Here is a 14281-nt window from a genome sequence, read left to right on the forward strand (position 1 = left end):
CTTGCTGTTCCATGACAAATCTCAAGGGCCAAGAGTTTCACTAATGTCCAAAGGCAGTTGATTTTTATTTTGCAGTATTAGGTATGATTTTCTAGATCCTCAAGCAGGGCTGGAGCTAATACCTGTAACATTCAGTGGGAGATTTTAAGCCCCCAGTCATGTGGATACTTGTAAAACTCCTTGCACTGGTGACTTGCCAGAGGTTGGAACAGGAATGTAACAGCTTGGGAGGACAGGGGACTTTGCCATTTATTTCTGTGCACAAAGTCCTTATGCCATGTCAGTGGTGGGGAACACGATGGGGATCTTGTGACTTGGAGCCAGTTTCTTTTATGAAACCAAGGAAATGCTAGAGTGCAGCAGGAGCCCTTGGTCCCTGGCTTCCCTGAGAGCTTTCAGAGGGTGAAAATGATTTATGGCCTTTGGAGGAGGAGCTGTGATGATGACAGACCCTGGCTCAGGTGCTGGCAGTGCCACAGCAGATGCCATTGTGTGTTGGCTTTGCTGTTACTGCAGCCTCAGTTATTTAAGGCTTCCTTGCTTAGGTGAGAATTCCCTCATTTGGGGGTCTCAGACTGTGTGAGTTCTATGAAAATAACTCTTGGAAAGCTTTGATTTGCCCTGAGGTGGTGTTTTTGTGTTTTGCAGCAAAAGTTGCTCTGGTGAAGTGTCGAGACTTGCACTGGGCCATGATGGCCCACCGGGACCAAAGAGACGTGAGCCTGAGCTCGCTGCGGATGCTGATCGTCACCGACGGCGCCAACCCCTGTGAGTGTCCCAGCCCTGCCAGGCCTCCCTGCAGCCCCTGGCAGCAGGATCAGCTCCCTTGGAGCTCCTGGGGCAGAGCTCTGCCTGCTGCTGCTGGGGCACAGGACAAGGGTGTTTCGAGGTTTTTGTGTTGCCATCCTTTAGGCTGTGAGAGATCCTGCAAAGCAGGAAAAGGGAGAGTCAGATGGGGGGCAGTGTTTATAAAATCAGAGAATTGTTCAGGCTGGAAAAGACATTTAAGACCATCAAGTCTAGCTCTTCACCTAGCACCACGTTCACCACTAAACCCTGTCCCCAAGTGCCACGTCCACACGTCCTTTAAATCCCTCCAGGGTTTGTGATTCCACCTGGGCAGAATCCACTGTCTGAATGTCCAGTCTGGGCTTGTTCCAATGCCTGACCATCCTTGGAGTGAAGAGATTTTCCTTCATGTCCAACCTAAACCTCCCTAGCACAACTTGAGGCTGCTTCCTCCTGGAGTTTCCCAAATCCTCCTCCTGACCCGTCCTGTAGATGGGCATGAAATCAATATCTGTGAAGTCCTAGTGGCATCTTTTCTTTCTTCCTAGGGTCTGTTTCCTCCTGTGATGCCTTCCTGAGCTTGTTTCAGAGCCATGGGCTCAAACCAGAGGCGATTTGTCCCTGTGCCACCTCTCCCGAAGCGATGACCGTTGCAATCCGGAGGTAACAGATTGAGTCATCCAGCCTGGGCTTTCTTCACACTTGGGTTGGTCAGAGTTGATTTAAGCATGTAATAAACTCCTCTGACATTTACTCTGTGTGCTCAGGTACTCAAGTTGCTGAGCTTTAAACCTCCCTCCTGAGATCCAAGTGATTTCTGAGGTGTGTGACAGCTCAGCAGTGCCTGAACTCTGCTTTTCCTCCTCCTGATTTCCACAGCCTGGGAGATGTTCTGAATCTGAGATGAGATTTGAGATCATTTGGACATTCTCACACTCTGTTTCTGTCCATTGCTGCCTTCTGTAAGAAACGGGGGTGGGAGCTGGGGTTTGCCCTGGGGTGAGATAAGGAGCTGGCAGAGGAGCTGCAGTGCCCAGAACACAATTCCTTCGGGACTGAAAATTTGGGTGGGGATCCTTACTGCCATCACAGTTTGAAATGATTATGCAAAGCAGAGACACTGAACACACCTATTTCTGTTGCTGTGCCATCTCCATCTGAGTCTAACACCAAGCTGGGTGCCTGATTGAGTGTATTTATTCATTTTGTGTCCTTCCCAGGCCTGGAGTCCCCGGGGCCCCTCTGCCAGGCAGAGCCATCCTGTCCATGAACGGGCTGAGTTTCGGTGTCATTCGGGTCAACACCGAGGATAAAAACTCTGCTCTCACTGTCCAGGACGTCGGGCACGTGATGCCAGGAGGTAAAAGCAGGCAGGAGGCTGATGGGAGATGGTTTTGGGGATGTTTTAGGAGCAGAATGGGTCAGTGTTCTCTCCCACATCAGCCTCAGTGTGGGAGAGGTGGGGCAGTGCCAGACTCAGTCATTCCTGTCACGATTAAACGTGTCAGTTCTCACACAGGGCAAAATTTGGGAGCTGTTTTTAACAAAGCCTGATTTTTCCTAGGCATGATGTGTATAGTGAAACCAGATGGGCCACCCCAGCTCTGTAAAACAGATGAGATTGGTGAAATCTGTGTGAGCTCCAGAGCAGGAGGAATGATGTACTATGGGCTGGCAGGGGTGACAAAGAATACTTTCGAGGTATGTCTAGCAGAATGCATCTTTCCTGCCCCATTTTCTGTGTCAAACTGGTGGTCTTGTGCAACTCCTTGGGTTTGTAACTGAAGTGTTAATATTGTATTTTATAAACATGCACTGGAAATCTCCTTGCAGTTAGAGATACTCAGAATCCCCTCCATAAACATCTCCCACCCTGGCTGTACTGAGGGTTCCCTGCCCTTTTCCTCTTCCCTTCACTCACGTTAAGTGCAATTCTTGGGGTGGTTTTTCTCCACAATTTTGGGGTGGTTTGGGAACGTTTTTCTCTCCTCAGGCCTCCAATGTCCTCCCTTGTGTTGCAGGTGATCCCTGTGAACTCCTCTGGCTCTCCAGTGGGGGAAGTGCCCTTCGTGCGCTCCGGCTTGCTGGGATTTGTTGGACCTGTACGTGAGGCAGCTCAGAGTCTGCACTGCTCTGGCCCTTCAGCATTTCAGAGAAAAGCTTTTGGGGAGGGAGGATGTGTGAGAAGAGCTCGCTGTGAGTTCCTCACAGTTGCCTTCTTGTCTTGCAGGGCAGTTTGGTGTTTGTGGTTGGGAAAATGGACGGGTTGCTGACAGTGAGCGGGAGAAGGCACAACGCCGATGACATCGTGGCCACTGGACTGGCCGTGGAGTCAATAAAAACAGTTTACAGAGGAAGGTCAGCACAAGAAACCCCATCACCTGCTGCATGTAATAAAGCAAAGCACAAGCTTTAGTACTTTCTTGGATTTTTCTTTGGTAGCACAGTTAAAGTAAACATATTTTTGATTTAGGTAGTAATTGCCCTGATCCTGCCCAACACAGATCTTTTTCCCACTATCCATTCTGGCTTTTCATCAAGTCTGTGCTTTAGGGAAAGCAATCAAGTAACAAGATAAGTCAGGCACATGGAGAAATTAATTCTCTGTCTCTGCAGAGTTGCAGTTGTTAGCTGCTGGCTGGTGCAGCAAGGAAGAGTTTCATTAATGTCGAAAGATACTTGATTTTTATTTAGCAGTTGTGGATACAATTTTCTAGATCTTCAGGCGGAGCTGGAGCTCATATCTCCAAGACTTAGTGAGAGATTTTAAACCATCCTGTAGGTGCCTTTAAATCTCCTTTCATTTGGGCTTTGCCAGAAGTTGGAACAAGAATGTGACAGCAGGTTGGGAGAACGGGGGACTGTGCCATATGGAAATTCCATCAGAAAGTGGAATTAACCGCTTAAATACTCCCCAGTTTTTCCTTTTGAGTCAATGTTAATTGTCTGGTGCTTTTTCTCTTGCTTTTGTCCCTGGGTTATTTTAACAAGTTCTATCTTTAATCTCTCCTTGGCCTCCTGTTTCTGAGGAGTGAAACTGGAGCGTGGCTCTGCCCTTTTCCGTAGGATTGCTGTGTTCTCCGTGTCTGTGTTCTACGACGAGAGGATCGTGGTGGTGGCAGAGCAGAGGCCAGATGCATCTGAGGAGGACAGTTTCCAGTGGATGAGTCGGGTGCTGCAGGTACAGCCGGGGGAAATCCTGCAGCTTTTGGGGTGTGGGCAGAGCAGAGGCCACCGAGGGCCCCGATGGAGAGAGCCCAGGGATGGAGGTGCCACGAGCTTTGCATCCCTCTTGGCACAAGGTGTTTGTGCAGGGTCACAAGCTGTGTCCAAGCTGTTCTGTTGTATCCTGAGGGAACTGGAGTGACAGGACAAGGGGAATGGCTTCAAACTGAAAGAGGAGGAATTTAAGTTCAATTTTGGGAAGAAATTCCTTGACCAGTCTGGGATTCCATGAATCCCGTAGAACAGAGGGGCTCTGGCAGTCTCCTCTCAGAACTGCTGAGCAGATCTGTGCTCAAGCTTTGGAGTTCTGCTTTTAGTCTGGATCACGTGGAGCTCAGAATTTGGCTTTAAAGCCACCCTTTTCTTTGGAGATGCATTTTCAGCAGGGACCAAGTGGGCAGGGAAAGGCCAGAACAGCTGAATGAGTGTGGTCCTAAAAGAATGAGTAGCAAGTACTTCCTTTGAGAGCTGCCTGCACTGCATGTGTGTCATTCCAGGAATGACATTCAGGGAGTGAACTGTGCAAACTGGGGTGGAAAACCAGGGAAGTACCTGGTGCTCTGAATAATGGATCAGATGCCTGAATGCTGAGGCGGGCAGGAGGGAACAGAGTGTGACGGTTCAGAGGAGACAGATGGATACAATCCCAAGATCAGAATCGTGTGATTCATCAGGCAACCGTGGGTATTTTGGGATTTTGGTCATGAAGGATTTAAAAATGGATTTGGTGTCTATGAAATGGGCTGTAAAGGCAGGGGTGTACCCAGTACTTCATGCTCATTGCAGGGCTCACTGGTGGCACAGAGGTCAAATGGGATGTCAGTGATTGACTCACAAGCGCAGGGATTTGTCTTGCAGTGTGTCAGTGCTTCAGCAGCAGCAGACTGTGCCCAGCAGTGCCAGGAATGCCAGTGACCATCTCTCCTTTCTCTAGGCCATTGACAGCATTCACCAAGTGGGTGTTTACTGCCTTGCTCTCGTGCCAGCCAACACATTGCCAAAAACTCCGCTGGGAGGGATCCACATCTCCCAAACCAAACAGCACTTTCTGGAGGGCTCTCTGCACCCCTGCAACATCCTCATGTGCCCACACACTTGTGTGACAAACTTGCCAAAGCCCAGGCAGAAACAGCCAGGTAACCTGAACCTCTTTTGTTTGGTGTTGTTGAAGTGGGGCTCAGTGCTCAGCCCCAGGGACTGGGTGGTGTCCTCCTCCCTGTCCCACGTGCTGGGGACCAGGGCCTGTCTTGTGCCCCGTGGCTGGGGCTTGTTCCAGGCCTCTCTTTGCATGTGTTAGTCAGGAATTTTAATTCCCACCTTTGAACTCGCTGGGATTCTCCCTCCTGATGAATAGAGAGCAGCAGTGCCTGCTGGACTCCATCAGTGAGGCTCATTCCCAGGGGCAGTGGGATCCTGCAGGACTCTCTGTACCTTTGCTCTGCTCCTTCCCAAAGTGCTGCTGTCTCTCCACAGGTGTGGGCCCTGCCTCTGTGATGGTGGGGAACCTGGTTGCTGGGAAGAGAATCGCTCAAGCCTCTGGGAGAGATCTGGGTCAAATAGAAGACAACGATTTAGTTAAAAAGGTAAATCAGTGTTTGTGACAACTGGAGAATGGGAAGGAGTTTTCCCTCCTGTGTGCAGAGCAGCAGTGGGGAGCACTGAAGGAGAAGCTGGTGTTGAATTCCTTCCTGTCTTTTCCAGCACCAGTTCCTGACAGAAGTGTTGCAGTGGAGAGCTCAAGCGACTCCTGACCACCCACTCTTCCTTTTATTGAATGCCAAGGTACAGTCAGTGCTGAGTTGTTGAGTTTTAAGGTCCATGTGCTATCCAGTGCCAGTTGGAGAGTCTTTACAATTTTTTGCCCTCTGCAGTGCTTCTCTTTAACCTCTCTATCAGATTTTGCCCATAGATTTGTAGCTTCAACCTTGACCCTTTGACCCTCTAGGTCCCTTCAGCAAATGGCTCTCATGGTTTGACACTTCATTTTAAAACTGAGCGTGTTTGTAGGTCCCACTGGTTCCTGTATCAGTTAATGGTGTATCCCTTGGTGCCACCATCCCTATCAATGGTGTTGAGTATATTCTGGCAAGGTTCTGGTGCAAGAAGACCTGAACTGACTCCCTGGAAGGTAGAATTTTCTAGAGCAGATCTAACTCCATCTCTGTCCTTTGGTACTGTAGTGGATGAGTGGCTCACTGGGCGCCAGCAGCCTTTAGGTAGAGATAACTCCTAGCTGTAGCCTCCTGCTAGCCAGCAAGCTTGGGTTTATCTCAGAGCAGCCAGTTTGTGTTGTGCCAGCCCCTGTTCAGAGCATTTTTGTCTCCTTTCAAGGGAACCACTGTGTGCACGGCCACCTGCCTTCAGCTGCACAAAAAGGCTGAGAGAATCGCATCAGTGCTGTGTGACAAAGGCCATCTCAATGCAGGAGACAATGTGGTGCTTCTTTATCCTCCTGGTGAGTGAGTCCCACTGGGGAAACACAGCTGGGCTTGCTTTGGACTCTCACTGGGATCTGGAAATTCAGGAAGGGCACTCAGTGCTAGTGAGAGGTGCTCACTGGTGTGTCCTGACTGGCTTTGGAGTCATTTGATGTTCTTTTCCTCTACGATGGAGATGCTTTCCTATGTGGTTCCTTTACTTTCCCCATTCCCTATCCCAAGCTTTCTCAGCTTCCTTGTGCTGCCCTTGCTGCTGGGCTGCTGCTGTTGCCCACCTGTGCTGTGGGAGGAGCAGCAGTGCCCTGCTGTGCCCAGGGGCCCCTCCCCAGTGTCCCCCTGTGGTGTCCCTGCAGGCATCGAGCTCATCACGGCCTTCTACGGCTGCCTGTACTCGGGCTGTGTCCCCGTCACCGTGCGCCCGCCCCACGCCCAGAGCCTGGTGGCAACACTGCCCACAGTGAGGATGATCGTGGAGGTGAGTGACAGCCTGGGCTCCAGGGGTGACACGTGTGTCACAGCGATTGTGGCTGGAGCGGGGCTGGATTGGTCACGGGCTCCTGAGAGTCACACTGAGTGCTCCAGCCTCGTGCTCCAGAGGTGACACAGTTAACCAAGCTTGTGGTGTCTGTGTGAGAGGGATTGAGGCACATCTTGGAGCTGAGGGACAGTGTTCTCCTTCATAAATGCCAAAGAGAGAACCCCCTCCTCACACATGGAGTGCAGGTGCTGTCTGACAACACCAACATGGTGTTGCCACCCAGAATTTCACCTTGACACTCCTTAATGCTGGGGTAGTCCAAATCCTGCAGTTAAGTCACTTCCCAAGCCCAGTAACCAGGGGACATCATGGGGAAAAAGCTGGATCTTGCTGTGACACCTTCTTACCTGCTCTGGAGGTTCTGCCTGGGTCTGTGCAGGCTGGGCTGCACTGGGGGTTTAGTGAAGGGGAAGCAGAGCAGAGTGTGCAAAAGGCAGAGGAAGGAATTCAGGTCTGCTGATATGATTAAATAGTCTCTGCACATCAGCTCTCGCAGTAGCTGTGCTGCTGGGACATGCTCCTGCCTCTTTGTTTCAGTGAGTGTTCATCTTTGCAGGTCAGCAAAGCCGCCTGCATCCTCACAACCCAGACCTTGATGAGGCTGCTCAAGTCCAGAGAGGCAGCTGGTGCTGTGGATGTGAAAACCTGGCCAACCATCATTGACACAGGTGAGCTCCCTGGCCAAGAGGCTCCTTGAAGTCCTGTGGAGGGGTGACTGCTGACTTCCAAAGGGACTGTCCCACATTTCATTGAGTGGCTTTTGAAAATTTGTTTGAATATGCACAAAAGCTATCTAAAATGTGCCCTTGTTCACTGAGAACTCTTCTGTATTGAGCTGTGCATGGGAAATGATTACAGTGATTTCTGGAGGCAACTTCAGTCTGCTTAAGACAAGGATGAGTTGATCTTTTCTCCCTTTTCCTGAGAATAAATAATTTTCTATGTAGGAGCTTTGACAAGAGTTTTGCCATACACTAGCCTGTCTTTTCTGAAAAGAGAATTAATGGAAGGCTTGATCTTCCATCTCTGGTGTTTTAAAAGTCGCGTTCTCCTTTCAAATACCTGTCAAGTAATCAAAATTAACCCATTTCTTTCTCTCTTGCACAGATGATTTGCCCAGGAAGAGGCTGGCCCAGATCTATAAGCCACCCACACCTGAAATGTTGGCATATCTAGATTTTAGTGTTTCCACAACAGGCATGCTCACAGGAGTAAAGGTAAAGTAACGGGTTAGGAGATGGGCATTTGTGTCTTGTATTGCCTGACCCTATGAGCCACCTCTCCTTAACCTCCACCCCCAAGTTGTAGCTTAAACCAAGACCCTGATTTTCTTCTAACAAAGCTATGGGCTTCAGTTCACTGAGTTCTGCTGAGGAGGGAAACAGGTCTGCTCAGTGGGGTCAGGAATTCTGCTGCTGCTTCCCCCTGGAGAGCTGCTTGGGAGAGCAGCAGAGCTCTGAGCTCCACCAAGAGCAGAAGAGGGATGCAGTCAGAAAAAAGAGGAAAAGATACTAAAAAGGAAAGCCTTAGACTGTTGTTAATGCTCACGTGTGTTTGGAGTTGGAATCACAGCATAGTCAGGGTTGGGAGGGACCTCTGGAGATCCCCCAGTACAAGGCAGGGTCAGACAGAGCAGGTGACACAGGAACATGTCCAGGTGGGTTTGGAATGTCTCCAGAGAGGAAGATTCCAAAACCACCCTGGGCAGCTGTTCCAGTGCTCTGCCACCTCCATGGAAAGTTTTGGCTCATGTTGAGGTGGAGCTCAAACAACTGCAGCTTCAGGTTTAGCTGTTGGTGTCACAGTTGGTGTCAGGGCTCTGCAGTCTCTGCCTCTGCTGGGGAAGCTCAGGAACCAAACCGTGGCCTTGCCTGCACACCAGCTCTCCATGAGCTGCCTTTGCCCTCACTGGGGGATCCTGGGTGCTGTCCCGGGCCCCCAGCAGTGTCCCCCCTGTGTTGCAGATGTCCCACGCTGCAGTCAGTGGCCTGTGCAGGGCCATCAAGCTCCAGTGTGAGCTCTACTCCTCCCGGCAGATTGCCATTTGTCTGGACCCCTACTGCGGGCTGGGATTTGTGCTCTGGTGCCTTTGCAGGTAGGACTTGCTGGGGAGAGGGGCAGATTAACTCTTGCCTGGTTGGAAATGGGAAATGGGTATAATTACAGACATGTTGACATTACAGAATGACTTAATTTACAGTAAGGGGGGAATTTGTCTTGGAACTGACAACAACATGTTCCCTTTTGCTGCAGATTAGCAAGATGTTATCCCATCTTGATTATGTGTGTTTGTGCTGCCAAATATTCCTGGCTTCAGAATGTTTCTCTTCCCTTTCTTCCTTGATTACATGTTGCAATAAGGGAGGTTTTGTTCTCTGTGGGGTTGAGCCAGTTCTCTTCCTTCACTGTCAGTGTGTGTTTGTGTGTGGATAAATTGTTATTCTTATACAGTAAGTTGCATTTTTTAAATGTTGCTGCTCCAGTTTGCCTCAGCTGCAGTCTCAGAACTTGCCTTTGGACTGGCAGGAATGTAATGTGCAGATACAGTGAATATAAATTTAAAGACAGCTACAAGCTTCACTAAAATGTTTCTCCCCTAATGTTCTTCACAGTGTGTATTCTGGACATCAGTCAATTTTAATTCCTCCTATGGAGCTGGAATCCAATCTTTTTCTCTGGTTATCTACTGTCAGCCAGTATAAAATAAGGGACACCTTCTGTTCCTATTCAGTCATGGAACTGTGTACAAAGGGACTTGGAAACCAAGTTGAAATGTTAAAGGTAAGAAACATTTCCTGAGTGTTAAGTCACGTAAATTAAGGAAGCTCTGGTAGTAAAGCGAAGTGATATGATTGTTAAATACAGATTTTCCTGTTGCACGAATCTCCAGGCCAGAGGTGCTCCAAAAGCAAATCTCCAAAAGCAAATCTCCCTGGGAGAGGAGAGCACTGGGGAGGAGCAGGGGCTGTGGCAGTGCAGGGAGCACCTGTCAGGGAATGTCAGGGCAGCCCTGAGCAGGGAGGATCCCAGCGCTGCTCTGCAGCAGATTCCTTATGTAACAGTCTGCAGTGGAGGCTCAGACCAGCACATGATGGAAAGCACATGTCAGGAGAGCTGCTCAATGGAGGTGTGTTCTCCTTGGAGATGAGAGAAGGGAAAAAATAGCTCCATGCCATGCCTGAGGTGGTTTTTTCCCTGAGATTTCCTGGATTCTGGCTCTGTGAGATGAAAGCTCAGCCTTGTTCTCTGGCTGGCACAGAGCTCTGCAGGTGCCTGGGCTGTGTCACCAGGTGAGCAGCACACAGGAGCTCCTGCCTGGTGCTGGTCAGAGCATTCACCATAGAAGTAATAATGGATTCAGGTGCCAGTGTTGTTGAAGAGTCCATGCAATCCCAGTGGACGACTTTATTCTGCCTGGCTTTGGTTCCCATCTGTATAAGCAGTGCCTCAGAGGTGTAATCTCTGTGCTGAGAGCTGGGGCAGAGGAGGGAGCTCTGTCAGTCCATGTCTTGCTCTGGCTGCATTTCTATGCTCTGGTCAGGCACGATTTATAATTGCAAACAGAATCAGAAAGAGGGAGAGTAGCTCAGAACACAGGGACTGAGTTTGTCCTGCATTTCCTGAGTAATTTCACGGGCTAAGAAGCAAACAGAACTTGTTGAGAGGGGCCAGATGAGCAGCTGCAGCCCTTTGCCTGGTGTTTGTGTGCAGGCCCGAGGCATTAACCTGTCCTGTGTCCGGACCTGCGTGGTGGTGGCAGAGGAGCGGCCGCGCGTGTCCCTCACTCATTCCTTCTCCAAGCTCTTCAAGGACATCGGGCTCTCATCCCGGGCTGTGAGCACCACCTTTGGCTCCCGGGTCAACGTGGCCATCTGTTTGCAGGTGAGGCTTCCCAGGGCTCCTGGTTGTCACTGGCACCAGGTTCCAGATGCCAGGCTGGGTTGTGTTCCACACTCCCCATCTGCGCACATTTCTGAAGCCCAACATCTGCCCTGCAGAGAACAGCTGGCACAAGATTTAAGCAGCTTCTCTCATTTTCAGCTGCCAAAACGTATTACAGATGCTCTAAACAAGTGAAACATGAATCTGAACTGTTTATTCCGACATAAATAGTGTCTGGTTGCTCCAGGCTGGTGCTGAGAGGGCTTGTGGTGTCTCCCCCCTCCCCAAGGCTCCTTCCCACACAGGTGTTCCAGAAAGTCACCTGCTTACTGAAGGGTGCAGCTGCAAAGGTGGGGGAATATGAGTAGGAATTCTACTGTAAGAAACCCCTCAAAATGTTTCTGGGCTCAGGCAGAAATTCCCCTGATTGCTCTAAATACATCAACGTTTTTTAAATATTAACTCCTCAGGGAACATCAGGGCCAGATCCCACCACGGTGTATGTAGACCTGAAATCCTTGAGACATGACAGGTACTGTAAGTTCACTTAAACCAATTTATTAACTGTATAAAACCCTGCAGTGGTGCTGAGTTTTCACACCACTCCAGACACTTCAGCTCTGGTTTTTTTTTTTCCCCTGACAATGTTTTTTTCTTGACCTTCAGAGTCCGTCTGGTGGAACGAGGAGCTCCACAGAGCCTGCTGCTCTCTGAGTCTGGAAAGGTAAATCCATGTGTCCCCACCTCCCACTGCCTTTGTAGCTGGGAAGGACAGTCCCAGGGAGGGGGTGGCACTTGGTTACATTGTCCCTCTGGAATTTGATTATAAGGAATTACCTGTTGATTTAAGAGTGTGTTTTGCTGGAGCTGTTGGGGGAATTGGTCCATTTTGCAGTAAATTAACCACATCAGAAGTGTGGGCTCTGGTATTCTTGAAATCAGGCTGTAGTTGGGATTTACTGTAGCTCTTACTCCCTCATAGCTTAACAGAAAGAGATTTTCCTGTAGTTTTTTAGCTGAATTCTTCAAAATCAAGGTCAGAATATCTTACCTGTGTGACCCTGGAGCCATGGAATACATCCCTACCCTGATCTTGCCTTGCTGTACCTGTTCTGCCTGTTTTATCCCTGTTTGTGATGTCCATGGGTGCAATCCTGCCCTGATTGAACAGCCTGTGTGTTTTATCATGCTGAAGATAATCCAACAAGAATTGCACATTTCCTTTTTCTGCTCTTTAGATTCTGCCTGGGGTCAAAGTGGTCATTGTCAACCCAGAGACAAAAGGGCCTCTGGGAGATTCTCACCTTGGGGAGGTAAGTGCAGGTTTTGCTCCTTGGGGACCTTTTCCTGCTGCTCCTTGGGCTTTTCCCTGCTGGGGGACAGTTTGGAGCTGTGATGCAGGCCTTTTGTAAGATGAATTATTGCTGGAGCGTTCGGAATTTGGGTATTATTTCACTGTCAAGTTTAAGGAAAACCCACTTGAAAAGAAGCTTGTTCCACCCTAAATCTTGCAAACTGGCTCCCAAATAGTATAATTTACATTTGCCTTTTCTTACTTTGATTACACACCAGTATACTGATCTGTGTTGATGGATTATTATCCAATTTTGGACTTGACGTGTTAAAAACCCACAATTTATTTACTCAGTGAATCCTCAGTTACACTTACTGCAAGACTACATCTCAAGGTGCATTTTTAAGATTCTGCAGGTTATTTGGAAATTCAAGCTGAATTTTTCTGATCTGAAAAACCGCAGATAAAACCAGAACCTTCTTGTTGCAGTTCCTTTACCCCCTCCACTGGGCAGATTCTCCGTGGTGTGGACCTGACCCTTTTCCCCTCCCTGCACAGATCTGGGTGAACAGCCCCCACACAGCCAGTGGCTACTACACCATCTACGACAACGAGACCCTTCAGGCCGACCACTTCAACACCCGCCTGAGCCTCGGCGACGCGGCGCAGACGCTCTGGGCGCGCACGGGGTACCTGGGCTTCGTGCGGCGCACCGAGCTCACGGCGGCCAGCGGAGGTGGGGCTGGGGCTGGGGCAGCCTGGGCATTCCCTGGGAGGGCACAGCTGGCAGGGGCACGGGCAGCCTGGGCATTCCCATGGCAGGGCACAGCTGGCAGGGGCACGGGCAGCCTGGGCATTCCCTGGGGAGGGCACAGCTGGCAGGGACCTGGGCAGCCAGGGCATTCCCATGGCAGGGCACAGCTCACAGGGACCTGGGCAGCCTGGGCATTCCCATGGGAATCTCATGGTTTAACTAAGGGTTTCACTTGGGCATGGCTCACAGGGGCATGGGCAGCCTGGGCATCCCATAGGAATCTCACCAAGGGTTGCACCTGGGCACAGTTCACAGGACATTCCCATGGGAATCTTGTGTGGTTTAACCAGGGGTTTCATCTGGGCACAGTTCACAGGGACATGGGCAGCCTGGGCGTTCCCATGGGACTCCCATGTGGATTAACCAAGGGCTGCACCTGGGTTGATCCAGGCTGGGGATAAAGAGGGAGCACACCTTCAGGCTGGAGAAGAGAAGCTTTGGGTGATCTAATTGTGGCCTTCCAGTGCCTAAAGGAGCTGCAGGAAAGATGGACGCAGGACATCTTGGAGTGCCAGGACAAGGGGCAGTGGCTTCAAACTGCCAGAGGGCAGGGTTAGAGGGGATTTTGGGAAGGAATTCCTTCCTGTGAGTGTGGCGAGGCCTTCACAGAGGGTGCCCAGAGAAGCTGTGGGTGCCCCTGGATCCCTGGCAGTGCCCAAGGCCAGGCTGGACAGGACTTGGAGCACTGGGACAGTGGAAGGTGTGGGACTGGATGGGCTTTAAGGTCCCTTCCAATGCAAACCATTCTGGGATTCTTTAGCTTATACAAGAGACAATTTTTATTTACAAAATTCCATTTATTCCCCCTCGTCTCCTGTCTCCCCAGAGCGCCATGATGCCCTGTACGTTGTGGGAGCCCTGGATGAGACCCTGGAGCTGCGGGGGCTGCGCTACCACCCCATCGACATCGAGACCTCGGTGTCCCGAACCCACAGGAGCATTGCTGAATGGTAAAACACTCCTGAGCAGTGGAGCCAGCCTAGCCCAGCTGAAATGCAGCAGTTTAGGCAAAGATGCAGGGTTTTAGCTGAAAAAAAAGTAGGGAAATTCAGGGGTTTTTGTGCTGCCATCGGCAGGTCATATACCTGATTTCCCATCTGCAGATGAGAACAGACTCTGTGTTTTCTCACAAGCCTTAGTTCAACACAGAAATTATTATTTCCTTCTCTGTGGTGTAAAGATCCATTTCTGAGTCAGTGACAGATGCTTTGGGTTCCTGTCTCATACAGGTAGTGCTGAGATAGGTCTGATTTTTGTCATGTCAGGACCGAGCCATGTCGCAGTTAGGTTGGAAATGTAGC

The 14281-nt window shown here is 50.1% G+C and overlaps 2 protein-coding genes across 3 annotated transcripts in view; both read left to right on the forward strand.

The window, feature by feature from the left end:
• ATF1 (activating transcription factor 1) overlaps positions 1-14281 on the forward strand; it is a 450302-nt gene that overhangs the window by 418652 nt on the left and 17369 nt on the right. The window lies entirely within an intron of this gene.
• The window catches only part of DIP2B (disco interacting protein 2 homolog B), a 59789-nt gene that overhangs the window by 41916 nt on the left and 3592 nt on the right, over positions 1-14281 (forward strand). For both annotated transcript variants that reach the window (XM_030967167.1, XM_030967166.1), the window contains exons 16-37: positions 649-768; positions 1338-1452; positions 2010-2149; positions 2354-2490; positions 2811-2891; positions 3020-3147; positions 3856-3970; positions 4949-5150; positions 5488-5597; positions 5716-5796; positions 6346-6469; positions 6806-6927; positions 7547-7658; positions 8098-8207; positions 8955-9085; positions 9603-9771; positions 10702-10872; positions 11343-11404; positions 11539-11596; positions 12111-12185; positions 12725-12902; positions 13807-13930. In XM_030967167.1, coding sequence (XP_030823027.1) covers positions 649-768; positions 1338-1452; positions 2010-2149; positions 2354-2490; positions 2811-2891; positions 3020-3147; positions 3856-3970; positions 4949-5150; positions 5488-5597; positions 5716-5796; positions 6346-6469; positions 6806-6927; positions 7547-7658; positions 8098-8207; positions 8955-9085; positions 9603-9771; positions 10702-10872; positions 11343-11404; positions 11539-11596; positions 12111-12185; positions 12725-12902; positions 13807-13930 — 2665 coding nt within the window. The remainder of the gene's footprint in view (positions 1-648; positions 769-1337; positions 1453-2009; positions 2150-2353; positions 2491-2810; positions 2892-3019; positions 3148-3855; positions 3971-4948; positions 5151-5487; positions 5598-5715; positions 5797-6345; positions 6470-6805; positions 6928-7546; positions 7659-8097; positions 8208-8954; positions 9086-9602; positions 9772-10701; positions 10873-11342; positions 11405-11538; positions 11597-12110; positions 12186-12724; positions 12903-13806; positions 13931-14281) is intronic.

This window comes from Camarhynchus parvulus, chromosome 29 (genome assembly GCF_901933205.1).
Source record: "Camarhynchus parvulus chromosome 29, STF_HiC, whole genome shotgun sequence".
Taxonomy (NCBI): Eukaryota; Metazoa; Chordata; class Aves; order Passeriformes; family Thraupidae; genus Camarhynchus; species Camarhynchus parvulus.